Genomic DNA, 25,487 nt, shown 5'->3' on the forward strand with positions numbered 1-25,487 from the left:
CCTCCGTCTGAGGATTTCTCAGCATAGGGGAGATCTGTCTTTCCTCGGCTGTTGAAATGACGGGATGGAGCCCACATACTGTGTGGTGATTGAGCACAACATGTGACATTCGACGGCCCTGAAATGGCTACTGGCCTTCTGAATCCAACTGGCAAAAAAAAATCCAGCCTTTAGATTCCCTGACAAGCATGTCAGGAGAGGGGTATTAATTCATGCCTTCTCCCTGAATGGCTAGATTTCTACACGCAGGGCATTTTGAGCGAAGGGACATTCAGTCAGGTACGCCTGTCTGGAGCCTGAAGTGGTATAGTCCTGACGTGTTCCTATCCGATCTTTAAAGCTGGTATTCAGTTTTTAATGCCCTCTTTTCTAGTTTTTTAAGAGCCAAAGCCAAAACTCCTGGGCTACCTGGCTCATCAAAACATTCTCCAGCCATGCCTGAGCCTACAACATCCATCCTCCTTTCGCTTAAGGAAAGAGATGTTGTCCTCAGAGTCAAAGAGAAACACCCTACATTGACCAATAGGGAAGGAGTCATGTTTTGCAGACAATCCTATGGGGCTTCAGCTTGACCCTTCTTTCCTCCTTGCTTTTGTGGTTCTCTTAAAATTCTTTCCAGTTTTTGGCAGTTCTTCTAGGCAGTTACATCCTGTTCCTTCCACCGGCACTTCTGACGTTTGCAGGGCCTGCTCTGGCTTCTGGTGAGCAGACAAATTAAATTTTGCTCAATCCAGTTCACTGGAGAAACCAGTCCCCAAAGAGGGATGGGCAGAGCAGGGGTCAGGCATTTTGGGAGATCTGCCACAACAGTACATCCCTTGGCTTGATTCAGAAATTCATCAGAGCTTCCTCAGTAACAGTGGACGCAATGTAAACATCTGGGGTGGCTGTTTGTACAAACCAGTTTTTGTTACCATTTGTTGGAAAGGCTCTCCAAATGAGGACCCGGTTTCCTAAGTGCTGTTGGGGGGTGGGGGAACAAAGGCAGCTTCTACTTCCTAGTGTGCGTCCTCAGAAATTGGCTGTGGTGAAGCCTGTAACAGGTCGGCAATTGCGCCAGTAATACCGCAGCGGCAACTGCCAGAAAGGCACTGGGAAGGGACTTCACTGCATGTATGGGTACTTCCAGTCCCCCAAGGGCACATGGGTCTCCTTGATGGCCAGGGGAGATGTCCAGCGCAACACGTAGTGACGGCTCCCAGGCTTGTCGTTGGTTCCTGTTTGCAAAAGGGAGAAATGCACACGTGATGCGTTCTGAAAACAGCAACTTCCTTTTAGAGAAAGCCCAAGAAAGCAGCTAGAACCCATGGCTCTGGAGAGCAGTTTGAAAGCCACAAGACTTCCTAATGCAAGAAGGTTGGAGGAGAAACTGCAGTGGCTACAAAGTAGGAATTTATTTAGAGAGCGCCAGTGTGGTGTAATGGTTAAGAGTGGTGGTTTGGAGTGGTGGACTCTGATCTGGAGAACCAGGTTTGATTCCCCACTCTAGATATTAGGAAGAACTTTCTAACAGTTAAGAGCCGTTCCTCAGTGGAACAGGCTTCCTCAGGAGGTGGTGAGCTCTCCTTCCCTGGAGGTTTTTAGGCAGAGGCTAGATGGCCATCTGTCAGCAATGCTGATTCTATGACCTTAAGCAGATGATGAGAGGGAGGGCATCTTGGCCATCTTCTGGGCATGGAGTAGGGGGTCACTGGGGGTGTGGGGAGGGAGGGAGGTTGTTGTGAATTTTCTGCATTGTGCAGGGGGTTGGACTAGATGACTCTGGTGGTCCCTTCTAACTCTATGATTCCTCCACATAAGCGGCTGGAGGCTAATCTGGTGAACCAGGTTGGTTTCCCCACTCCTTCACATGAAGCCAGCTGGGTGACCTTGGGCTAGTCACAGCTCTCTTCGAGCTCTCTCAGCCCCTTACCTCACAGGGTGTCTGTTGTGGGGAGGGGAGGGGAAGGTATTTGTAAGCCGGTTTGATTCTTCCTTAAGTGGCTGAGAAAGTAGGCATATAAAAACCAACTCTTCTCCTTTTTCTTCTTTAGTTCCCAGCATCTGGTACTCCAAGGTATACTGCCTCTGAACAGGGGGAGCTCCACTGCCTTGCTGGATCTGGCCCAAAGGGTCCATCTAGTCCAGCATCTTGTTTTCTAAAGTGGCCAGCTAGACTCCTCCAGGAAGCCCACAGAGCAGGCCACAAAGGCACCCCCACACACACAGAAACACTGTTTGACACCGGCCACTGGCATTCGCATGCAGGTGAGTCCCTGACCTTCGCAGTAAGAGAGCAAAACCTCACTTCCACCCCCGCACAAAATGTCAACCTGTTTCGCTGGACCGTACCTGAGGAACGAGCGCCCCCGAAGGGCTGCTGGGCCACAATGGAGCCAGTTGACTTGTCATTGATGTAGAAATTGCCCGCTGCGTTGTGGAGATATCGCCTCGCTTCAGCAACAACGGCTCTGAGAGAAAGAGAGAAATTAAACCCTCCAGGCACCTCAGCAGTCTATCTAGCTTCCATGTTATCTATCTAGCTTCCATGTATCTCTCTTTTTTCCCTCAAGGAGCTCAGGGCAGTGTGCATGGATCTCTTCACTGTTTTACCCTCTCAACAGCCCTGTGAGGTGGGCCAAGCTGAGTGTGTCAAGGAACCCCCAGCAAACTTTAGGGGGGGATTTGACCTGGAGCTTCCTACTCCTTGCCTGACACGTGTAATCACGACACCACGCTGCATATTCTGGTTGCTTTTAAAAATTGTTTTACATTGCAGATTTTCTACTTTAATGCTTATATTTTCTTTTAAACTATCAGTATAAAGTAAAATGCCAAACAAATTCAAGATGAAGAAAACGAAGTACTCCTTCAAACAACCCACAATTAATTTATGGAACTTGAAGAAGAGTTGTTTTTATACCCCACTTTTCTCTACTTGAAGGAGTCTCAACGTGGCTCACAGTCACAATCTCACACACGCAACCTTGTGGCTGCAATTCCACCGCTTGGACACCTAACCAGGCACCCAGTAGTGGAGATGAGATGGGGGGGGGGGGAGAAAAGGGGCTCCTTACTTATCTTGGGCAAAGACTGCCCCCGTGAGGCTGTATGGTGAAGTGTTGTCTATTAGCCGGAGGACGTCACGGTATTGCTTCTCTGGATACACGAAGACAGCCAGGACAGGACCGAAGATTTCCTGCATGCAGGGGGTAGAAACCCGGAAGGGTCAGGAAGTCTGCCTCTCAAGAACATCCTAGAGGGCTGCCTGGACTCCTGCAGAGCCTCGAGGTGCCTTTCAGAAGATTGTATTCTTGTCCCTAATGCTTAACTGGGTGGGGGAAGCAGCAAACTGTCACTGATGAGTTTGCAGCCCCCGCCACATCTCTGGAAACTATTCCATTCAAGGGATTTCATTATTTTAAAGATGAAGAGATGAACTGCTTGCCGGGAGTTTAGACAGCTTTCAAAAGGGATCAGACAAGTTCATGGAGGGCAGACTTTGCTTTGATGGCTCAATGGAACCTCCATGCTCAGAGGCAGCATACCTCTGATTGGCAGTTGTTGAAGAAGAGTTGGTTTTTATATGCCGACTTTCTCTACCACTTAAGGAAGACTCAAACCGACTTACAATCACCTTCCCTTCCCTTCCCCACCGCAGACACCCTGTGAGGTAGGTGGGGCTGAGAGAGCTCTAACCGAGCTGTAACTTGCCCAAGGTCACCCAGCTGCCTTCATGGAGAAGAGTGGGGAAACCAACCCGGTTCACCAGGTTAGCCTCCGCCGCTCATGTGGAGGAGTGGGGAATCGAACCCGGTTCTCCAGATTAGAGTCCACCGCTCCAAACCACCACTCTTAACCACTATACCACACTGGCTCTGAGAAGAACTGGGAAAGCCTTGGCCTTTGTGCTTGACTCAGAGGGGGCAGAAGACCCCCTCCAGGTGGTGGAATGGGAGGAGCATGTTTCACAGCACCCTTCAGGTCACATGACTGACTGTCCCTCCCCCATGGAAACCGAGGGCTATACCACATTCCCCAGCATGCTGCAGGGTGTGTGTGTGGGGGGGGGGGTTTGAGCAATAACAGTGGCTCACAGCTGCTCAAAGGCTCACCTCCTGCATGATGGGATCTTTTGGGTCACGGGTTTCGATGATGCACGGCTGGACGAAATAGCCAACCGAGTCATCACATTTTCCCCCGGCAAGGATGTTGAGGTTGGGCGATGTCTCGGCGTGTTTGATCCACTTCTGGATGCGGCTGAAAGACTGGGAGAAGCAAAGAAAAGAGCCTCCATAAACAGTGGCCCACATTCAGCCTTGCCTACCTCACAGCTAGCCACGCCAATCAGGCATTCTTCCAAGGGGAGAACGTCCACAATGGAGGGGGTGGGGGGTCGCCACCAAGAGTCCGGTTACCAATCTCAGTTTGCAAGTATCAAAACCTAGTTTGAGACTGGCACCTTGGGCATGACAAAAACAAAACCCTAAAACACAGCTACTGGGCCTCTCCAGAGGGAAGGCTACATGCTGCCCAATTTCTTATACTTATTGGGGTTTCTTCTCAAGAGGAAAGCCTTTTTCAAGGGGCAAAGACCCCAGGAGTCCAGCTGACAGAAGGGGGGAGTGAGGCCCGAGGGCCAACAGCTGGGGGCCTCCCCCCCCCCATCTTTAGTGATGGAAAGTCCCGGCAGGACCTGGAGAAATCTCTTTCGCTCATGAGAAAAAAGAAACCTGAACTCTGCACCTCCGCAACTGGCTTTAACTAAAAAAATTGTTGATTAGATTTTTAATTGTAAGACAAGGTTGCCCTGACCTGGATGGCCCAGGCTAGTTGGATCTCATCAGATCTCAGAAGCTAAGCAGGGTCGGCCCCGGTCAGTATTTGGATGGGAGACCACCAAGGAAGAAGAGCTGGTTTTTATACGCCGACTTTCTCTACCACATAAGGGAGAATCAAACCGGCTTACAATCATCTTCCCTTCCCCACAACAGATACCCTGTGAGGTAGGTGGGGCTGAGAGAGTGTGACTAGCCCAAGGTTACCCAGCTGGCTTCAAGCGTAGGAGTGGGGAAAACAACCCGGTTCACCAGACTGGCGACCTGGTTCACCTCATGTGGAGGAGTGGAGAATCAAACCCGGTTCTCCAGAGCAGAATCCACCGCTCCAAACCACCGCTCTTAACTACTACGCCACGCTGGCTTTCTGGAACCCTGCAAGGCCAGGGTTGCTATGCAGAGGCAGGCAATCGCAAACCACCTCTGAACACCTCTGGCCTTGAGAACCCCACAGGATCGCCATAAGTTGGCTGCAACTTGACGGCACTTCCCACCACCACCACCACCAAGGCAAAGTTAATCCGGCTGAGAAAAGAGGTTAAAAAATATAGGCAGAGCTATCAAGAAGAGGACAGGGGACGGACTGGCAGCCATGTTGAGTGCCAAGAGGATGCTGGGAAATGCAAGGTAGTCCCCGGCAAGCCAACATTCGGCCCCCAAACCCGAAGGGTGTGACAGGAGATCAGCTCCATTCAACAGGAGGAGCGCAAGACTTCAAAGAGTTCCTGGGAAGGAAAAGCGGGGACTGGGGAGGGAAGAGAGGGGAGGGAGGTGGAGGTGGAGGCAGCAGCAAGGTTATCATTATTGACAGATGCCTCCTCTTAAGCTGTGAAAATACGTTTTTAAAGAAAGCATTTGCCGGCTCAGCCGTAATCTCAGCAGGGTTTCTCTCGGCAGAAGGGAAGCAGCGGAGCTCAGCTCCTGAGAGGTGGAGATAGGGAGCGATGGGAGAGGAGTCGAAGCCAGAGCCGTGATACGGACCACGGAACGGAATCAGGAAGAGGAGAACCGGGCAGGGGATCACAGAGCCCCGGCTCAGGAGGAGAGCGTGGGGCACGCCGCCCCGGATGGACAGACCCTCCGTGGAGTCAAAGGGAGGCACCTACCTTCTGGTCAATCACAGCAGAAAAAAACGTTTCAAAATCTTCTACCGGCTAGAGGGGAAACCAAAGGAGAGAAATGGTGAACAGCACAGCATTGCCTGCCCCTCAAACACCCCTCAGTCAGTCCTGATAGTGATTATTCGGTCTCATGCCACTGAAGAGTCAGGGTGGCGAGTAGTGGACAGGAACTGAGTTCAAATCCCCACTGGGCTGCAAAGGTACCCATGACAACATGAAGCTACCTCATACTGAATCAGACCCTTGTTCCATCAAAGTCAGTATTGTCTACTCAGACCGGCAGCAGCTCTCCAGGGTCTCAGGCTGAGGTTTTTCACATCACCTGCTTGCCTAGTCCCTTTAACTGGAGAAGCCGGGGATTGAACCTGGGACCTTCTGCATGCCAAGCAGATGCTCTACCACTGAGCCACAGCCCCTGTGTCATTCTCACCCACCTCACAGGGCTGTTGTGAGGGTACTGTGTGGAGACCATCACCGTTGCTACCCTGAGCTCATGGGGAGGAAAGAGAGAAGCAGGACCGCCTGCCTTCAAAAAACACGGCAGAAGTCAAACCATCAGCCACGGAAGCCACCCCTAAGGAACAGCAAGTGAGGTGAAAACATTCGCTCACAAACATTTGGCACAGCGTGACTTGCAACTCATGCCATGCGCAAGAAACACCCGTGAGCCCACCCGTGGCTCCCATGTACCAACCTCTCTTGTAGACTTCAGCCACTCCTTTGCGGGTGGAGCCTGGAGCAAACCGACGGCTCCCACCCTGTATCCCCTCGCTCTTTCCTGCTGAGGACCCCAGAACAGGCATGACATTTGGGGGGAGGGGCAGGACAAGCGCCAGGCATTTCGCGGGCCTGGCAGAAGGCGTTCTCTCAAGCCTCCTTTCGAAGGGCGGACAGAATCTGGGTGGGGCAGGCGCTCCTGCTGGTTTGGGCATTCTCTGCATTGGGGAGTTCCTACTGGAGGGAGGGGCCCAAGAGCTCAAGCAGAAAGTCTCGAGGACGATCCTCCTCTGCCTGAGACCCTGGAGAGTCACAGCCTGTCAGAGCCAAAATGGGCAGAGAGATCCTTCCCACCCCGTCAGCCTGCCTGGAACACAAACAGGGCTCCTCCCTTCCCAGAACTGGTTATGGTTCCCAGCCGGTGGTTCCCAGCCAGGAAGAATCGACAGCTTCTCTGACCAAGAGCCCGGCCAAGTGCTGCCGGTCAGAGGAGACCAGACTGAGCCAGAGGGGCCCTCGGACTGGCCCCAGGGCACACAAACACATGAAGCTGCTTTGGTTCTTGTAGGTTATCCGGGCTGTGTAACCGTGGTCTTGGAATTTTCTTTCCTGACGTTTCGCCAGCAACTGTGGCAGGCATCTTCAGAGTAGTAACACTGAAGGACAGTGTCTCTCAGTGTCAAGTGTGTAGGAAGAGTAATGAAGCTGCCTTCTACTGAATCAGACCATCAAGGTCCATCAAAGTCAGTATTGTCTACTCAGACCAGCAGCAGCTCTCCAGGGTCTCAGGCTGAGGTCTTTCACATCACCTACCTGCCTAGTCCCTTTAACTGGAGATGCCGGGGATTGAACCGGGGACCTTCTGCATGCCAAGCAGAGGCTCTACCACTGAGCCTTGCAGAGAAGGGCCACTTCTTGGCAGCTCCGCGCCTGCTTTGCGTGCAAAGGGGCCCCGGGGTGATCCTCGGACCTCTCCAATCATCCCTGGCTGCAGCGGCTGGCCCCTCTAGGCCCTGGAAGGTCCCTGAAGGCCAGAAGAAGAATGAGGCTGACCCATGGCCTGATTCAAACTGGTGATCTAAAGCCAGGCTGTTCTCTTTCTCAGGGAGGGGTGGGGATTTTTTCCCAGATCCGGGGTGGGTGGGGGCACGAGGCCCTTTTCAATTAGTCCGCGTCCGCAATCATTCCTTCGCCACAACTACTACAAGTTAATTTCTAATCACACCCGCAGAAAGGACAAGTGAGAGTACTGGGGGCCGGGGGGGGGGGGCAACAGAGGGGAGGGAGAACCAGTGGATAAAGCAGCTCCTTCAATAGGTATTAGCAGCCAGCCCGCGCAGCTCCTAATCCCATCAGCCACCCGCCGAGCAGCAAAACCCTTCAGCGGGCAAGTGGAACGCTCACGTCTCCCACTTTGATCTTCTGGTGTTCCTCCAGGAGCCGGCCTTTGATGCCGGGCCACAGAGAATCAGGGACGTAAAGGCGAGAGCAGGCTGAGCACTTCTGGCCGCCGTACTCGAAGGCGGAGCGTAGGGTCCCGCTCACCACGCTGGGCACATCAGCCGAGGCGTGCACGAAGTGGAAGTTCTTCCCGCCACACTCTGAAGAGGGAAACAAGAATTAGGAAAGGGGGTGGGGGGGGGCACCGACATCCACTTCCGGTTCAGCTCCGAAGGGTCAAAAGACGGGGCGCAACTTGGGCGGCTGCTTGAACCTTCTGGGCGTCAAAGTTCTTGAAAGGTTTCTGCCTACCAAGCTGCCCAGAACAGCCATTGCGGGGGCTCTGTGTAACACAGGGAAAGAAATGAGCTCTGGTACTCCAGAGCCGAAGGCCCAACAAAGACAGGATTCTGCTTCTCATGGTGGCCAGCCAGACGCCTCAGGATGCCCACAAACAAGCCATGAAGGCAACAGACCTTCTCTGCTAGGGCCCCCATACTGAACAACTGGCATTCAGAGGCACACCGTCTCTGTGCCAGGATGTTCCATGTAGACATCATGCAACAACCTACTATCCAACCACTGTCCAGGTGAACTAGAAAAATCAAAGGTGCTTTCGTCACTTTCCGCCTGGTTGTTAAGGAAAGCACTCCAGATCCCACAAGATCTACTTTAGAATGGAGTATAGGCACCACCCCCAATCTCAAATTCATTGATGTACAAAATTTCTGTGCTGCCCCTCCAAGGAACTTTGAGCAGTGTTTCTTTTCACTGGCTTTCCACCACTGAGCGTCAACCACAGTAGGGGCAGACTTTTCAACGTCAGTGAAAAGATCTTGGGAATGTCCAAAAATGGGGGCCAAACCCACCCCTGGCAAACCTGGACACTGGAGCCGTAGTGGATTTTGAACGCACCAAATTATGAATCTACAGACTTTGTTCAGTAGGGGATCCTTCCCAAACTGACCACCATAAGTGTGTGCAATTCCCTTCTGTGTCTGGAATTAGATGGACCATTTTGACTGCCAGGCCCTCATTCAGATTTATTATTAATACAACATAAGCCAGTAAAACACATGTGTCATTTATACAAAAGGTAAAAAATTATAGCAGTTCAACCAAAAAATTAAAATTTCCAAATAATTTATGATAGATTAAATCATAATTTGGTCAATTTTAGTCTAATTGCAATTGCCCAACATTAGTTGTCGAACTTTAAATGCTGTTGCACAAAATTTGGCTACCTGTTTTGCCATCTGGGCATTCCCTTCCCAGAGGAGACTCTTAATTCTCCCTTCATCTGGCTGAGCAGGGGAATGATTAGCTTGCGCCAGGCCCTCATTCATGTCATTGTGGCTACCACATGCGCCAGCAGTCATGATGGGTACATGATGCGCCATTGCCGTTGGGGAACGGGAGAAGCAAGAAGAATCATGCATCTTCGCACTTGGGAAGAGAGAGAAACAGACGCACCCCACCCTTACCTCCAGCCAGCCGTGGGAAAGTACGGTACCGGTCCAGGTTTTCAGAGACCTGCTTCCAGAGGCGCTTGAAGGTTCTGAAAAGGGGGAGAGGGAGACAGTGAAAGGGCCTGGCAAAGATAGACACAGAGCGCATCTGCATCAGCAGGGAGTTCCACAGGACCAAACACCAGGTGAAGAGGGCCCCTGCTCAACCATTTCTGGCTCCCTACCCACCATCCCTTGCTGCCCTCTGGGCCTGGAACTCCGCCTCCCTATACATCTACATGGGGGCGCCTATTTCTCTCTTTGCTCATTTCCTTTCTCAGATACATTTTTGTTCTGGAAAGCTGAGGGCCCAATCCTCACCTCTGCAAAGCAGCCTGAGCTCTCCTCGAGCCCTCTATCCTGTGGCCTGCCCCTCCCTCTTCACCGTCAAAGATGGCAAAGCTCCTCAGGACAGGGATCTGGCAGTCTTTTTAAGACTTACCCTACTAGTTCCCTGGGGGCAAAGGAGGGCCACAGTATAAGCAGGAGAAAATGGACACACCCTCTGGCATTTTTAGACTCTACCCTACCCACAAGGATTAGAAACTTGATCCCCCCCCCCTTTAAGGAAATCTCAAGCCAGTTCCCTTGGAATGCTAAATTCTCTTCTCCTCCTAACCTAACTTTTTCTCAGCAGGTGTTTTCTTCCTCCAGATGCCCCTCTGGGGGGGGGGGAGCGGTTTCTGCCCCACCCTGTCCCTCTTCTGCTTCTGCTCCCCCCTCCCCCCAGCCTCCGACTCCGAAGGCTGCAAGACTATTAAAACGCACAGAGACCTCTGAACGCGGCTACGGTCGGCTGCGCCTCTCGCTTCTTAAAGATGGGGAGCTCATAAATTAGCACCAGCAAGTGGAACTCCTGGCGAGAGACCATTAGCATTTTTATTGTTTTGAAAAGCAGGGGTTTGGTCACACTTGGAATCAAAAAGGGCCCACGAGGGAGTGGGGGCTGGAGGAGACACAAGGGAGAAGGGACTGAATCATCCACCCCTCTCTCTCTCTGTCTCTTGCTTTGCCTGTGCAACTACAGACAGGAAGTGGAGATTCACAAACAGGAAGTGCAGCAAACATGACTTTCGGCACAGGGGGTGGAATCTCATCCTTCCTTTTAAAAACAGGGAGAAGAAGAAAAAGAGTTGGTTTTTTTATATGCTGACTTTCTCTAACACTTAAGGAAGACTCAAACCGGCTTCCAATCACCTTCCCTTCCCCTCCCCAAAACAGACACCCTGTGAGGTAGGTGAGGCTGAGAGAGCTCTAAGAGAGTTGTGACTAGCCCAAGCTGCCTTCATGTGTAGGCGGGGGAAACCAACCCGGTTCACCAGATTAGCCTCCACCACTCATGTGGAGGAGTGGGGAATCAAACCCGGTTCTCCAGATCAGACTCCACTGCTCCAAACAACTACTCTTAACCACACCACCACGCTGGCTCTCACCACACTGGCTGGAGGAAGGGGAGCCTGCTTTGGCCCAAGTTTGACACCCCCACATCTCTGGTTTGTTTCTCACAGATGCTTTACCCCTTCCAGGAACGGTCATCATATGTAACGAGTCTGCGGGTGCGGGCTGATAAAAGTGCGGTTGATGCACATTCAATGTTTTGTACCATTCTAATATCAGAACGAGGGCCATAACTCAGGAGCAGAGAACCTGCTTTGGGTACAGAAGGTCCCAAGCATGAAGCACAAAGAAAGGCGGGGTATGAGTGTTTTAATCAATAAATAAACGGGACCTCTGGCACCTCTAGTTAAGGGATCTCAGGCAGCAGGGGTGGGGGAAATCCCCTCTCTGACCGAGACCCTCAAGAGCTGCTGCTGGTCAGATGAGGCAAGGTGAGGCAGGATGTCTCAAGCGCGCCTGGCTCTGTATAGAGCAGCTTCCTGTGTTCAGCATGGTGCCAGTGTGGTGTCGTGGTTAAGAGCGGTGGTTTGGAGTGGTGGACTCTGACCTGAAGAACCAGGTTTGATTCGCCACTCCTCCACATGAGCAGCGGAGGCTAATCTGGTGAACTGGATTGGTTTTCCCACTCCTACACATGGAGCCAGCTGGGTGACCTTGGGCTACTCACAGCTCTCTTAGAGCTCTCTCAGCCCCACCTGCCTCACGGGGTGTCTGTTGTGGGGAAGGGAAGGTGATTGTGAGCCGGTTTGATTCTTTCTTAAGTGGTAGAGAAAGTCGGCATAGAAAAACCAACTCTTTTTCTTCATTTAAAAATGGGACGGGCGTGCGGGGGGGTCCAGGCGAGGGCCATGTCTCTAGCAGGATTCTGCCCTTGGGCCTTCCCTGGTTTCCTCCAAATCCCAGCCACCGATGAAGCCCACCCCTGGAAAATGGTCAGCACAAGAGAGCTCCCAAATCATTGGATGTACAGCTGCGCCACAGAGATTTCTGAGGTTGTCTAGCTTGAAGAATATTGGGAGAGACATGTCCCCTTTCTGCCATCCACCCTCTCCCAAAGCCTTGATCTAATCTGCAAGCCCCCAGTTAGGATGATGCAAATATGAACACTGCAATAAATTTAAAATAAAATTGCCGAAGCAGTTTACAAAATATTACAAAACCTCCTATTAAAAACAATGAAGATAGTTCCAGAGGGCAGCCATGTTGGTGGGCAGTTGAAAAGCTAGATTTGAGTACAGGAGCACTCTAGAGACCAAGGGGTGTGAGTTTGCAAGAGTCAACGCTCCCTTTGTATATGATGAGGAGAGCTTTGAGTCTCAAAAGCTCATACCCCCCAAATTTTGTTGGTCTCTTAAGGTGCTACAGGGCTCGACTGCAGCTCTTTTAAAAAACCAGTTCAATTCACACCCCAGTTGAAACGTTTTGTTGCAACCTCTCTGGGCTTCAGTAAACGTTTCTGACCCCTCCCCATAAACAGCAGTGAACAAGCCCCCTGAGCGGGCCCCCTCCAGCCCTCACTCACGGGACGCTGCCGGTGAAGTTGAGCCCACAGAAGTGCTCGGAGGCCGTCACCGTGTCCCCAAAAACCGGGCCATCGGATGGGACAAACTGAATGATGTTGGGAGGGAGGCCGGCTTCCAAGAGGATCTTGTATATGGCGTAGTTTGACAGGATCGCGGTGTCACTGGGTTTCCAGAGGACCACGTTACCCTGGAAGGGGGGAAACAAAAATTCACAGCATTCCTATTTTGTGGGCTGCTCCTTAGAACCCAGACTGATGCGACATGAAGAAAAAAAAGAGTGGGAATTCTACTAGGGTTTCCTATTCACCCTCAGTTATCTCAGATCCATCCTAGGAATCATAGAATCATAGAGTTGGAAGGGACTACCAGGGTCATTGAGTCCAACCCCCTGTACAATGCAGGAAATTCACCCTCCCCCCAACACCCCCAGTGACCCCTACTCCATGCCCAGATGGCCAAGATGCCCTCCCCCTCATGATCTGCCTAAATTCACAGAATCAGCATTGCTGACAGATGGCCATCTAGCCTCTGCTTAAAAAAATCCAGGGAAGGAGAGATTCCCACCTCCCGAGGAAGCCTGTTTCACTGAGGAACCGTTTTAACTGTTAGAAAATTCTTCCACAGTTCTAGAAGAAGCTGCAAAGAACCCTACTGGATCAGGCCAATGGTCCCGGCAAGGTCTGCTGGGCAAAACCCAACATGGCTTCTGTAAGGGTAGGTCCTGTCTCACTAACCGATTAGAGTTTTTTGAAAGCGTCAATAAGCATGTGGACAGGAATGAACCTGTGGATATTGTGTATTTGGATTTCCAAAAAGCTTTTGACAAAGTCCCCCACCAAAGACTGCTAAGCAGACTTCATAGTCACGGGATAAAAGGACAAGTCCTCTTATCCCATGACTATGAAGTATGCTTCATAGGACAAGTCCTCTTATGGATTGAGAGCTGGCTGAAAAATAGGAAGCAGAGAGTAGGAATCAATGGTCAGTTCTCACAATGGAGGGATGTGAGCAGTGGGGTCCCTCAGGGATCTGTGTTGGGACCAGTGCTTTTCAACCTGCTCATCAATGACCTGGAGTTGGGGTTAACAGTGAAGTAGCCAAGTTTGCAGATGACACCAAATTGTTTAGAGTGGTTAAAACAAAATCGGACTGTGAAGCGCTCCAGAAGGATCTCTGCATAGTGGAAGAATGGGCATTAAAATGGCAAATGAGATTCAATGTGAGTAAGTGTAAAGTGATGCATATTGGGGCAAAAAAATCCCAACTTCACATATACACTGATGGGATCTGTGCTGGCAGCACCAGACCAAGAAAGGGATCTTAGGGTGGTAGTGGATAGCTCAATGAAGATGTCAACCCAGTGTGCGGCTGCTGTAAAAAAGGCAAATTCCATGCTGGCCATAATTAGACGAGGAATAGAGAATAAAACTGCTGATATCATACTGCCCTTGTACAAATCTATGGTGAGACCACACTTGGAATACTGTGTATAATTCTGGTCACCACACCTAAAAAAGGATATTACAGAGCTTGAGAAGGTGCAGAAAAGAGCAACCAAAATGATTAGAGGACTAGAGCAACTGTCCTATGGGGAGCGATTAAGACGCTTAGGGCTGTTTAGCTTGGAAAGAAGGCGGCTGAGGGGAGACATGATAGAGGTGTATAAAATTATGCATGGTTTGGAGAGAGCGGACAGGGAGAAGTTTTTCTCCCTCTCCCATAATACTAGAACACGGGGTCATCTGCTAAAGCTGGAGGGTGAGAGATTAAAAACAGATAAAAGGAAGTATTTTTTCACACAACGCATAGTTAAATTGTGGAACTCCCTGCCCCAGGATGTGGTGATGGCTGCCAGCTTGGAGGGCTTTAAGAGGGGAGTGGACATATTCATGGAGGAGAGGGGTATTCATGGCTATTAGTTAGAATGGATACTAGTCATGCTGCATGCCTATTCTCTCTAGTATCAGAGGAGGATGCCTATTATTCTGGGTGCGGTGGAACACAGGCGGGATGGTGCTGCTGCAGTCGTCTTGTTTGGGGGCTTCCTAGAGGCCCCTGGTTGGCCGCTGTGTGAGCAGACTGCTGGACTTGATGGGCCTTGGTCTGATCCAGCAGGGCCTTTCTTATGTTCTTATGTCCAACTAGTCCAGCACTGTTTCCCCACAGAGGTTAACCAGATGCTTCCTAAAAGTCCTGCATGCAGAGGTAAAGAGGCCAAAGCGTTCCCGTTATTCCCTCCCCTGGTAACTGGCTTTCAGAGGTACACTGCCTCTACACATGGAGGCTCCATTCTGGCATCATGGCTAATAATCATTGAAGAGTCATTCTCCTGCATGGTCTAAACCCTTTTAAAGGCACCGAAGTTAGCGGCCATCCACATAAGAATTTCTGGCTTCCTATGAAATTTTGTAAAGTTGTCCTTAAAAAAACCCTGAAACGATTCTCTTCTGAGTCTTAGCTCGGCTGTCAGGAGGGACCCCCAGACGGCTGGCTCTGGTGATAGATCCCACGCAAAAAGAGCCATTCCCCATAAGAACAGCCGAGCCCCGCTGGAAGAGACGGCATCCCAGACGCCCGGATACTCACCATCAAAGCGGGAGCCCCTGCCAGGTTTCCTCCGATGGCGGTGAAATTAAAGGGAGAGACGGCAGCAACGAAACCCTGCAGGAGTGGGGAGAAAAGGATGAATTACACGGTGCGATTGGCAGGCTCCAAAGGACGAAAAGCTTGTTGAGGAAGAGGAGGGGCAAAGACGGCAGCCAGCCGAGGGACCCGCCGGAATGTCATTAGCCTCTACCCTATATGAGGAAAATTTCAAAGGAGCGCAGAAAGCCCGCAAAAGGGGATACGGAATTCCAAATTCAAACCTCTGCTCTCATTTTTTATCTTTGGAAGGGGGGGTGGGAGGCAAGTGGCTAGCCCTCAAGAAGATGAGCCCAGAAGTTGGGAAAAGTGGGGGAGCTAATCAAGATTCCCAGGAGTCAGGACTTTCCCTCCTCCAGAACTAGCAAAAGAAGAGATGTAATTTGAACAACTGCATAATTTAAAAGGACAGATAATGCACCAAATTCAGAGTGCTTTTTGTAGCATGCAGAACACACAGCCCTGCTGACGATGAGCCCCCAACCACGAACAGTGAGATACAGAGGAAGGGGAACAAAAGGAACCAGGCCCTGCCTCGAGCTGACTCTGTGCCACTGGGGGGACGTGTGTGTGTGTGAGCAGTGCCCCATGCTCTGGCAGTAGGGGAGGGGCCAAAGACATGAAGAAGAAGAGTTGGTTTTTAAATGCAGACTTTCTCTACCACTCAAGGCAGAATCAAACCGGCTTATAATCACCTTCCCTTCCCTTCCCCACAAGACACCCTGTGAGGTAGGTGGGGCTGAGGGAGCTCTAACAGAGCTGTGACTAGCCCAAGGTCACCCAGCTGGCTTCGTGTGGAGGAGCGGGGAAACAAATCCAGTTCACCAGATTAGCCTCCACTGCTCATGTGGAGGAGCGGGGAATCAAACCCGGTTCTCCAGATCAGACTCCACCACTCCAAACCACCGCTCTTAACCACTACACCACGCTGGCTCACCACACATGCCCAAGGACTTCCTTGGACAGGGAGTTCGGAGGGGGGAGCAGAAGGCAGGGATAGCAGGGGTCCCCAGGCAGGTGTCTGGGGTAAGAAGGGGCAGAGTTGCTTGGGGGGTTTCGAAGTGGGGATGGCGAAGGGTCACAAACCGGTCAGGGGGGATAAAGGAACATTTTGTGGTCCCCAGAGGAGGGCAGCCCTTGAGATTGCAACATTAATACTTGTAATTGGCTTGGAACCAGCCCTTAGGAGAAAAGGGCGAGTAGCCCCATCCACCCCGCCTCCATTTTTAAGAACTTAAAAGTTGGGAGGCCTCAAAGGTTGAGCTGGAAACTTCAAAATCTATAACAAAATAATTATATTTGTTATATAGGGTACACAATATATTTGTTAAAAACACTGGGCCAAAGTTGGTCAAGAGCCCTTATGTAGGGAAGTCCAACCCAAATGACCTCCCAGCATTGTTGTGAGGATATCAGTGTGGGGGGGGGATGGACCCATGCATGCTCTTTGAAAAGAAAGTGGGAGAAAATTAAATAAAGGAAGAAGTCCCTAAGCCCAGCTCAAAGACACCTCCCCCCTCCCCGTCCAGAGGCCGTGGCCCCCCAGTCCGGTCCTTCACCGCACCTCCAGCCCCCGATACACCATGCTGTTGGTGCTGGGGGGCACGCTGAGGGGCTGCTCCTGCTCCAACTCCACGGCATATTTGGCATGGAAGCGGAAAAAGTCTATCAGCTCGGCAGCCGCATCGATCTCCGCCTGAATGACTGTTTTAGCCTGGAAAAGAGAGAGTCACGAAAGAAATGAAGAAGAAGAAGAAGAAGAGTTGGTTTTTATATGCCGACTTTCTCTACCACTTAAGGCAGAATCAAACTGGCTTACAATCGCCTTCCCTTCCCCTCCCCACAACAGACACCCTGTGAGGTAGGTGCGGCTGGGAGAGCTGTGACTAGCCCAAGGTCACCCAGCTGGCTTCCTGTGGAGGAGTGGGGAAACAAATCCAGTTCACCAGATTAGCCTCCGCCACTCATGTGGAGGAGTGGGGAATCAAACCCGGTTCTCCAGATCAGACTTCACCGCTCTTAACCACTATGCCACGCTGGCTCAACATTTCTAAAAACGGCAATTGTTTTCTGTAAACTTAGCTAAATAAAAAGTTAAATGACACCGCAAGATCACAACAACTAGGTTGGTGAGGCCCTCCTGGACCTGCCCTGAACTCCACCCTGAGAATAACCGCAAAGGGGGGCTGTTGGGGTGAAACAGCTTCTCATGTGAACACAGCCCAGAGGACAAACTGTGGCTGCCCCTCCCAGCCGCTGCTCCCACAATCCCTTGCGCTGCCCACTGGGGTTTCAGCTCCGCCACCACACCCCTCGGCTCACCTGCCCGATCATGGTCTTGGCCAACAGTTCCGCCCTCCTGGGTCCGCTTAATATGTCGGCTGCTTTGAAAAAAATCTGCGCCCGGTCTTGGATGGGCCGAAGGTCCCACTCCTTCCGTGCGGCCAGGGCGGCATTGATGGCTTTGTTCAGCAAGCCCTGTTTGGCAAACAGAAGAGCCACGCTGCAGTACTGCAACCGACAAGCAACATGGGGCTCTCCCAAGCCCTCTCCCTCCTGCCCACCCACCAAATCCTGCCCCTTTTGTCCTCCAACCAGCTCTGGCTTCCCAAGGCATTCTGCCCAGAACCTGCTAGATTTTCAGCACCAGACCCGAAGCCTTTTTATCAAGCTACAACCACTGACTCATGCAGACACACAACAGAGACCCTCTTCTGAAGACAAGTCCTTCTGCTGCAGTTCTTCATCAGGAGTGACTGGGCAACCCAGTCACACCTGATGGAGAGAGGGAGGTGAGAGAATTATCCACCTCTGCAGCAGAGACTGATTGGTAGGGAAGAAGCAATAAAACATGCAGAGAAGCAGCAGCCAGGCTCCTATCTGGGCGGGTACTCACCTTATCTGCATAGCAGTATTTGGCCACTTTGTGTGAATGCTTGAAAGGCTGAGGAAAAAATGGAAACAGAGCTTGACTGTAGGCTCAGTGAAAGGAAGAAAAAAATTCAAGGTAATTCTGCAGTCCCCAGAGAGAGTTTTACCAATTGTGTCTCAACAAAAGCTAGATTACAATGCATTATTAATGGATTATTAAATGTCTTCATTGCTAATGATAGCAAGGTTTTACATTCTTTTCTGCAGTTTGCTTTTATATTTGGTAAGATAACTTGAATGCAACCTTGGGCTGGAAAGGGAGCAGATGCAATTTAATTGAAAAAACCCACAAAATCAAATCAATCGCCCACCAGGCTGTTGCCGAAACAAATTTGGGTTCCCCAGACTCCAGCCTGCTTGGGAAAGCTTCTGAATTTCCAGTCTGTGTCATTTATTAATCCCCTGTTCAGTGATGGATGCTGTTAGATGGAAGGGGGGTGGGGGAACAACTTGCCAAATTAATATTACCATCTTAATTTTTCTCATCAACAAGACTTGTTGTTTTTTTAATTAATCTCTCTCTCTCATTTAAAATGCCCTTCAGAACAAAACTTTAAAATCAAAATTTTCGGCTGTGGATTCTAACTCCCTGCCAGTTTTGGAAACAGGACGAAATCAGATGGCAGCTCTGTACCACAAGCAGGACTCACCGACACTTGATACCGCACGTCCGCTGTCCACACCTCCTCACCCCCCACGACACAGGGGATCGCTTCGGTCTTGTCTTTCAAGTCGTTCAGGGCCTACAAAGAGGCACAACAAGAATCACCAGATTTGGAGCTCTGGTAGCCAATGGGGGCATTTGCACTTCCCCCTCCTATCCTCCCTAGGCTAAAAGCAGTTCTGGAGAGGGGGGCAGTGGCTATCAAGGAAATGGTGCACAGTGGAAGATGTAAAATCCACCCTGCCCAGAGCTACAGTCCTGATCGATCTTAGACCCACCCACTCCCACCCCGTGCTGCTTTTCAAGACTGAAGTGTCTTTCACGGATTCCGCATCTGGTCCTTTGAAATCAGGATGGGGTGCAGGAAGAGGGGCAGGATGTGCCATACAAATGTTTAGTGGATAGCTGTCCTCCTGCCACATTCAGCAAGGATGCAAAGAATACAAATCAGGGAGGAGGGGAGTATGAGGAAGATAAGTCATCCCTGTCCCCCACCCTATACCTTCTGGAGAGCCAGTCGTTCGGGGCTCCCTGGCTTGAACTCCAAGATTGGTTCGTTGGTGACTTCCACAGCCACACGGTGTTGCCATCGCAGCCTGCAGAAGGGAAAAAGAAACTGGTGATTCACCAGAATCCGGGGTGGACCGATTAACAACTTCCACCTGCTTGCGTCTAAATCAACCCTGGGGAGTCTCACGGCCTTTCAGGTACTCCCACAGGTGGCCAAAGGTTCCCTGTGCCTCCCCAAAAGAGGGCTGAAACCACCAAGAAAAAAAAAACAAGCAGCAGACCACAAAAGTTCCCTGATGCCTTTTCCACCAGAATTATCTTTTGGGGGATACGCTCAGGACGTAAAGGACCATGTGTGGTTCGATTCTATGGCATTGTCTCCAAAGTGAGCACCATTCTGAGGGATCCAGAGCATGTGCTTTGCATGCAGAAGACCCTGAGTCCCACCCGTGGCATATTAATCGATGACAGCTTGCTGGTCATGAAAACATGCTTTCGCTGCCTGAGGCCCTGCAGAGCTGCTGGCGGTCAAAGGGGAAAGGAATGACTGTCCTAGAGGGACCAACGCCCCTCTTGCTGTCATCACAATTCCTGTTTTGGTTTTAGAATTTGCCAATTATATAGTTCCTTATTTCAGCTGAAAGAACCGGAAAACAATTATGCCAAAGTTGGTTTTGCCTGGATAAACATCCCCAAATCACCAAAACGTGGAAGTACCCACCCCAAGGAGAATTGGACTTCTGGTGAGCGCTCTTTATTATGATGCAGCACTATGATAGTTTGGGGCACAATGAATTTTGGAGGAAGGAAGTTTGCAATGGAGACAGTGGGAGGAATATTTTAAAGAATCTCCTAAAATACATCTTGGGGCCTAAAGCATGAAGTACGAAGAAGGATCAACATTGTGGCTTTTACTGCAAGTCTCTTAAGAATTGGCAATATGTCTGAGAAGAATTTAAGTCTGGAAATACCCCCTCTAACAAGAGGTTTGTACATGAGATGCTATTATTAATGATACTGTGTGTGTGTGTGTTAAGTGCCGTCAAGTCGCTTCCGACTCATGGCGACCCTATGAATGAAAGTCCTCCAAAATGTCCTATCTTTGACAGCCTTGCTCAGATCTTGCAAATTGAAGGCTGTGGCTTCCTTTATTGAGTCAATCCATCTCTTGTTGGGTCTTCCTCTTTTCCTGCTGCCCTCAACTTTTCTTAGCATGACTGTCTTTTCCAGTGACTCTTGTCGTCTCATGATGTGACCAATGATACCACTACTATTAATAATAATAGCAATAATTTAAAAAAGTCTTATATCTCCTTAGCGAGTAGCAAATTGACTGTGGCGTAACCTTTCGGGAGACAGAAGCCCATGAAGTATGACCGAGAAAAGCTTACGCAACACCACACTCAATCTGCTAATCTTTAAACTAACACAAGACTCTTTCTTTTTATTATCAGAGTTATTATGATCCACGAGACTCTGTAATTCTTGCCGCAATCGACTAACGCAGCTAACCCTACTTAACATTTATGGAGCACTTTCAGCATTCAAACCAATTTATAGACATTAGCCTTGCTGAAATCCTTACAACATTCCTATGAGGTAGAGCCAGAGTGGTGTAGTGGTTAAGAGAGATGGTTTAGGAGCGGTGGACTGGAGAACCAGGTTGGTTTCCCCACTCCTCCACATGAAGCCAGCTGGGTGATCTTGGGCTAGTCACAGGTCTCTTAGAGCTCTCTCAGCCCCACTTACCTCACAGGGTGTCTGTTGTGGGGAGGGGAAGGTGGTTGCAAGCCGGTTTGATTCTTCCTTAAGTGGTAGAGAAAGTTGGCATAGATAGATAAACCAAGTCTTCTGATCTATCTAATTAAGATTTTTATCTCACCCCTTCCCAGAATGGTGCTCAGTGGCTAATAACATAACAATACTATAACAATAATAAAACCACAATTTTAATAAATACCAATTTAAACTCAGCACACAGCTTTTGGCATAAAAAATATAATCACCCCTTCCCATATTGCTGTTGGGAGTTATGGACATTTGTGGACCGAACTGCCCAAGATGCTGCTGGGTTTTTAAAAATGGTTGGATGATTCATAAAGCTCTGTCAACAACTGTTAGCCACGAAGGCTAAATGGAACTTCCATGTTCAGAGGCAGCATACCTCTAAACAGAAGCTGCTGAGGGCAATAACAGCAGAGACTGGCCTCGGTGACCCTGCTTCTGGGCATCTGGCAGGCCACTGAGGAAAACGGATGCTTGACTAAATGGACTTTTAGTCGGATCCTGGAGGGACCAGTGTTGTATAGTGGTTAACAGTGCTAGATTAGGATCTAGGAGACTCGGGTTCGAATGGTGCTATGGAAGCTCGCTGGGTGACCTCAGGCCAGTTGTGTGCTCTCAGCCTAACCTACTTCACAGGGGTTGTTATTGTGAGAATAAAATGCAAAAAGGGGAGAAAGCTGAAAGCCACTTTGTGTCCCCACTGGGGAGAAAAGCTGGGTTTAAAATCTCCAAATCATTGAGGTTCTTATGTTACTTTTTGGGAACGTTGCGCAAGTCTTAAAGATGTGTGATGTTTTGTTATGACCCCGTGCATAAGCCAATGCCGTACAGGCCCACCCTACAGCTGGGAGGCACAACATTGAACTTGAGGGGTCAGCCAAGAAATGTTTTTTTGCACACAAAATGTTCTTAAGGCGGCAGCGCTTCTGCAAACCCATCCTTCCAAATGCCTGCTTTTTAAGGCCAAAGTCCAGAGTGGAAAAAGCCTGGTCAGCAGACAGTACGCTTCTGCAGGTCACCAGACCCTCCTGCATCTCCTACAAAGGTTGGGCCATTTGGCGTGCCTGAGTCAGCCCTTGCTGTAAAGAAGGGACTTCAGCTTCTAGCAAATTCAGAAGAGGTTGTGCGCATGTGGGAAACAGGCCAGCTACCTGTGTTTGCTTTTCCCCAGCCGGCAGCACTGCCTCCTGCAGCTCCTGGCCATCTTCCTATCGCTTGCAACACTGATAAGTTCAAACCCTCATTAGTTCTGATAAGGGCCTAAAGGTGTGGGGCAGATAAAGAGAGCACACATTCTTGCAGGGCAAGACAAGGAAAGTGAACTAAGGAGAGATAAGGTTGTCTTCTGGAAAGAGCTTCCGAGGAGGAGATGTCGATTTAGGCGAGCGGAACGGGGGCTACCTCGTAGGGGCATCTGCATGCATAAACACTTCAAATTTAGCTCTGTGGCATTGTATCTACAATGGCTGATCTGTGGATAGAGATTAAAATACTAAAGTAATTGAAGCTTTTTACGATAATAACCGGTGCCAGGTGAAAATTGCTTTACTTCACTTCCCTGGGCTCTGAATTTTCTGCTGCTTTTTTTCTGGCCATCTGAATTCGTTGTTCCAGTGAGATTTTAATGATATTGTTTAGTTTCATTGAGGTTTAGGGTAATTCAACTGACTCTTTGCATCTGAAGAAGTGGGCGCCAGGCCACAAATGCTCGTGCTGGAATTTAATTATTATTTAAAACATTTTTATGCCACCTTTCCACCTCATTAGGGTCCACAAGGTGGAGAACATAAAACAAAAATATTAATACATTTGAGCAATTAGAAGTATTGTTAAAATTTTGTCAGGCAAAACCAAAAAGCCTTCACCCACTGGCAAAAGACACCGATAGAGGGAGACAGACACAGCTCCCTGTGGAGAGAGTTCCAAAGTTTCTGTGCCATGAACGAGAAGTCCCTTTCTTGGGCTGCCATCTGTCTAGCCTCAAAGGTGGGGTCAACCGAAGCAGGGTCTCCAAAGATGACGGGTAGGTTCATACGGGAGGAGGTGGACCTTAACCCGTATTTGTATGTCAGGTGTAATCGGACTTGGTCTATGAACTGCCTGGGACCTCTCAATTGAATGACAAGGGAGAAATATTTATACACAAGCACACCAGATGAGCCCAGCTGGCTAGGCCCGTGGGTCCCCGTAGTCCCCTGTTTCACACAAGGGCCTACCACATGCTCTCAGACGACCCACCCACAGGGACGTACTAAAACTAGGAACGGCACTTGCCCACAGACAATGCATAACTGCCCATAGAGAATGCATGCTTACCCATTGGGAATAGTGGAAAGCACGCTTGCCAATAGGGACTGGTGAGACCACGCTTGCCAATAGGGAATAATGGTGTCATTGTTCCCTATTGGCAAGCGTGCTTTCCACTATTCCCAGTGGGTAAGCATGCATTTTCTATGGGTAGCTACGTATTGTCTATGGGCAAGTGCTGTTCCTAGTTTTAGTATGTCCCCTGAAACAGTTCAGTTTCAAAATCTTTGACCCTCTGACCCTACTGTGCGGCTGGAATGCGAGCTGGGGGGGGGGGGAGGAATTCCATCAGCCGATGAAATGCCCAAAAAATTCCTCAGTGGAACCTCTCTGCCCTTGTCAAAGGTTCTTAGGGGTGGGGAGCCTGGCCAAATGGGGTTCTGATGATTCCCCCCCTTTTAAATATGAACGTTCAGCTGCCTGCACTTGGGGGGGGGGGATTTCTGGATCTGAGCAAAGCCCTGAAAACCCAAGGTCTGTTGTGAGAAGCCAATGGAACCCAGCTGCTTGCCAACTCTGGCCTGGGGCATTCCTGGAGATTTGGGGGTGGGGCCTGGGGAGAGCAGGGTTGGGACCTCAGTGGGATTAACACCACAGAAGTCAAAAAGGGCCAGAGTCCAGTAGCACCATAAAGACTAACAAAAATATTTTCTGGTAGGGTATGAGCTTTCGTGAGCCACAGCTCACTTCTTCAGATACCTGAGGCTGTGGCTCACAAAAGCTCAGACCCTACCAGAAAATATTTTTGTTAGTCTTTAAAGTGCTCCTGGACTCTGGCCCTTTATTGCAATAATCGCAATAAAAGCTCAGACCCTACCAGAAAATATTCTTGTTAGTCTTGAAGGTGCTCCTGGACTCTGGCCCTTTTTGACTACTGCAAACAGACTAACACGGCGACCCACTGTGCATTAACACCACAGAGTTCACCTTCCTAGGAGCCACTTTCTGCAGCAGAACTGATCTCTGCAGGCTGGAGATCAGTTGTGACTCCAGGAGAGCTCCAGGCCCCGCCCGGAGGTTGGCAACCCTATACGCTGGGGGCAAGCATGCCCAGCACGCGCAGCCCGCACAACTGTTTCCAAGACACAAAAACCCCACCCCAAAGGTTAAGCATCCCAATTCCGAAAGTGAAAACTTCGGAGCAAGAGGGAGGGGTTGGGCTCCATGGAGCTGCCTGGCCTCAAAAACAAGGGGGGGAACCGTGACTTGCAATAACTTGCGGGGGGGGGAAGAGTCATAAAGGCAGGGCATGGAAACCCTACACAGAATTTGGGGGGGGGTTTGTTGGGGGAACGGACAGAAGGAAGCACAATTGCGAGGGGAGAAAGGAAAGACTCCTCTCCCAGCCGGCCATAATCCTAGCAAAAACGAAAGAAGGGAGCGCCTCTCCCCTCCAGTACTGTACAGGGGACGGTGAGTCCCGCTCCAGACACCCCTGCAAGGCTGGCCCAAAGGAAAGGCCAGCAGAAAACACCAGCAAGACCCCTCCCCAGTAACGGGGGGGGGGGACCAGGGGAATCCCCTTAACGAAAGGAAGGGTCCTCTCCCCAGCCGCCCTCCCCAAAGAAAAGGGAGCTAAGGAAGACCCCCTCGCACTCACAAGAGGGGAGGACCCCCTGACCCCCCCTTGCAAGGGTGGGGGAGCAGCCCCGGCCTGCGCAGCCGCCCTAACGCAGCCCCCCGCCCCACTCACCCCACCCTGGGCAGCGCCCTCTGCAGGAGGGGCCGCAGCAGCCGCAGCAGCATCGTCCTCCTCCGGGCGGCGCAAAGAGGGAATCCCCGGGCGCCGGAGACGGGACACGGCGGGCTGAACCATCCGCATGGAACGGGGGGGGAACATCTCTCTCACGACCGTTTCACTCTCCCAGGGAGGGCGCAAAGCTGCTGTCGCGTTCCCCACGCTAAGCTCCCTTGCAGAGAAAGGCAACCGTCTGGTTTTTGTTAACTTCCAGAGATCGGACACCCTCCCCGCTTCTTAGCTCAACGAACGATCCCCCCCCTCCGTGAGCAGCGGTTGGTCTCGTCCTTCCTTCTGTAAGGCAGGGGCGGGCGGGCGCCGCGGCCAATCGGAACCCGCCCCTGCAACGCCTCGACCAATCAGGAGGTGGCCTCAAGTTGCAACC

General features: G+C 50.6%; 1 protein-coding gene across 1 annotated transcript; it reads right to left on the reverse strand.

The window, feature by feature from the left end:
- Window positions 1–1,032: 1,032 nt before the first annotated feature.
- ALDH4A1 (aldehyde dehydrogenase 4 family member A1) lies at window positions 1,033–25,110 on the reverse strand. Its single transcript, XM_056865052.1, has 15 exons — window positions 25,058–25,110; window positions 19,265–19,358; window positions 18,749–18,841; window positions 18,064–18,111; window positions 17,490–17,645; window positions 16,732–16,881; window positions 15,111–15,185; window positions 12,524–12,711; window positions 9,580–9,653; window positions 8,060–8,256; window positions 5,924–5,971; window positions 4,095–4,247; window positions 3,057–3,178; window positions 2,332–2,450; window positions 1,033–1,217 (listed from the first exon to the last, which is right to left on the reverse strand). Exons 1-15 carry the CDS (start codon window positions 25,108–25,110, stop codon window positions 1,105–1,107), a joined length of 1,683 nt encoding a protein of 560 aa, XP_056721030.1. The 3' UTR covers window positions 1,033–1,104.
- Between the last annotated feature and the right edge of the window lie 377 nt (window positions 25,111–25,487).

Source organism: Euleptes europaea, chromosome 19 (genome assembly GCF_029931775.1).
Source record: "Euleptes europaea isolate rEulEur1 chromosome 19, rEulEur1.hap1, whole genome shotgun sequence".
Taxonomy (NCBI): Eukaryota; Metazoa; Chordata; class Lepidosauria; order Squamata; family Sphaerodactylidae; genus Euleptes; species Euleptes europaea.

Excerpts from the sequence above, each read along its gene's own strand:
- ALDH4A1 (XM_056865052.1), bottom strand. The coding sequence starts at position 25,110 with ATGCTGCTGCGGCTGCTGCGGCCCCTCCTGCAGAGGGCGCTGCCCAGG. Across the intron at positions 19,359-25,057 it reads AGGGCGCTGCCCAGGGTGGG|GCTGCGATGGCAACACCGTG; the intron begins GTGAGTGGGGCG and ends TCCCTTCTGCAG. Across the intron at positions 12,712-15,110 it reads CAGGGGCTCCCGCTTTGATG|GGTAACGTGGTCCTCTGGAA; the intron begins GTGAGTATCCGG and ends CCCCCCTTCCAG.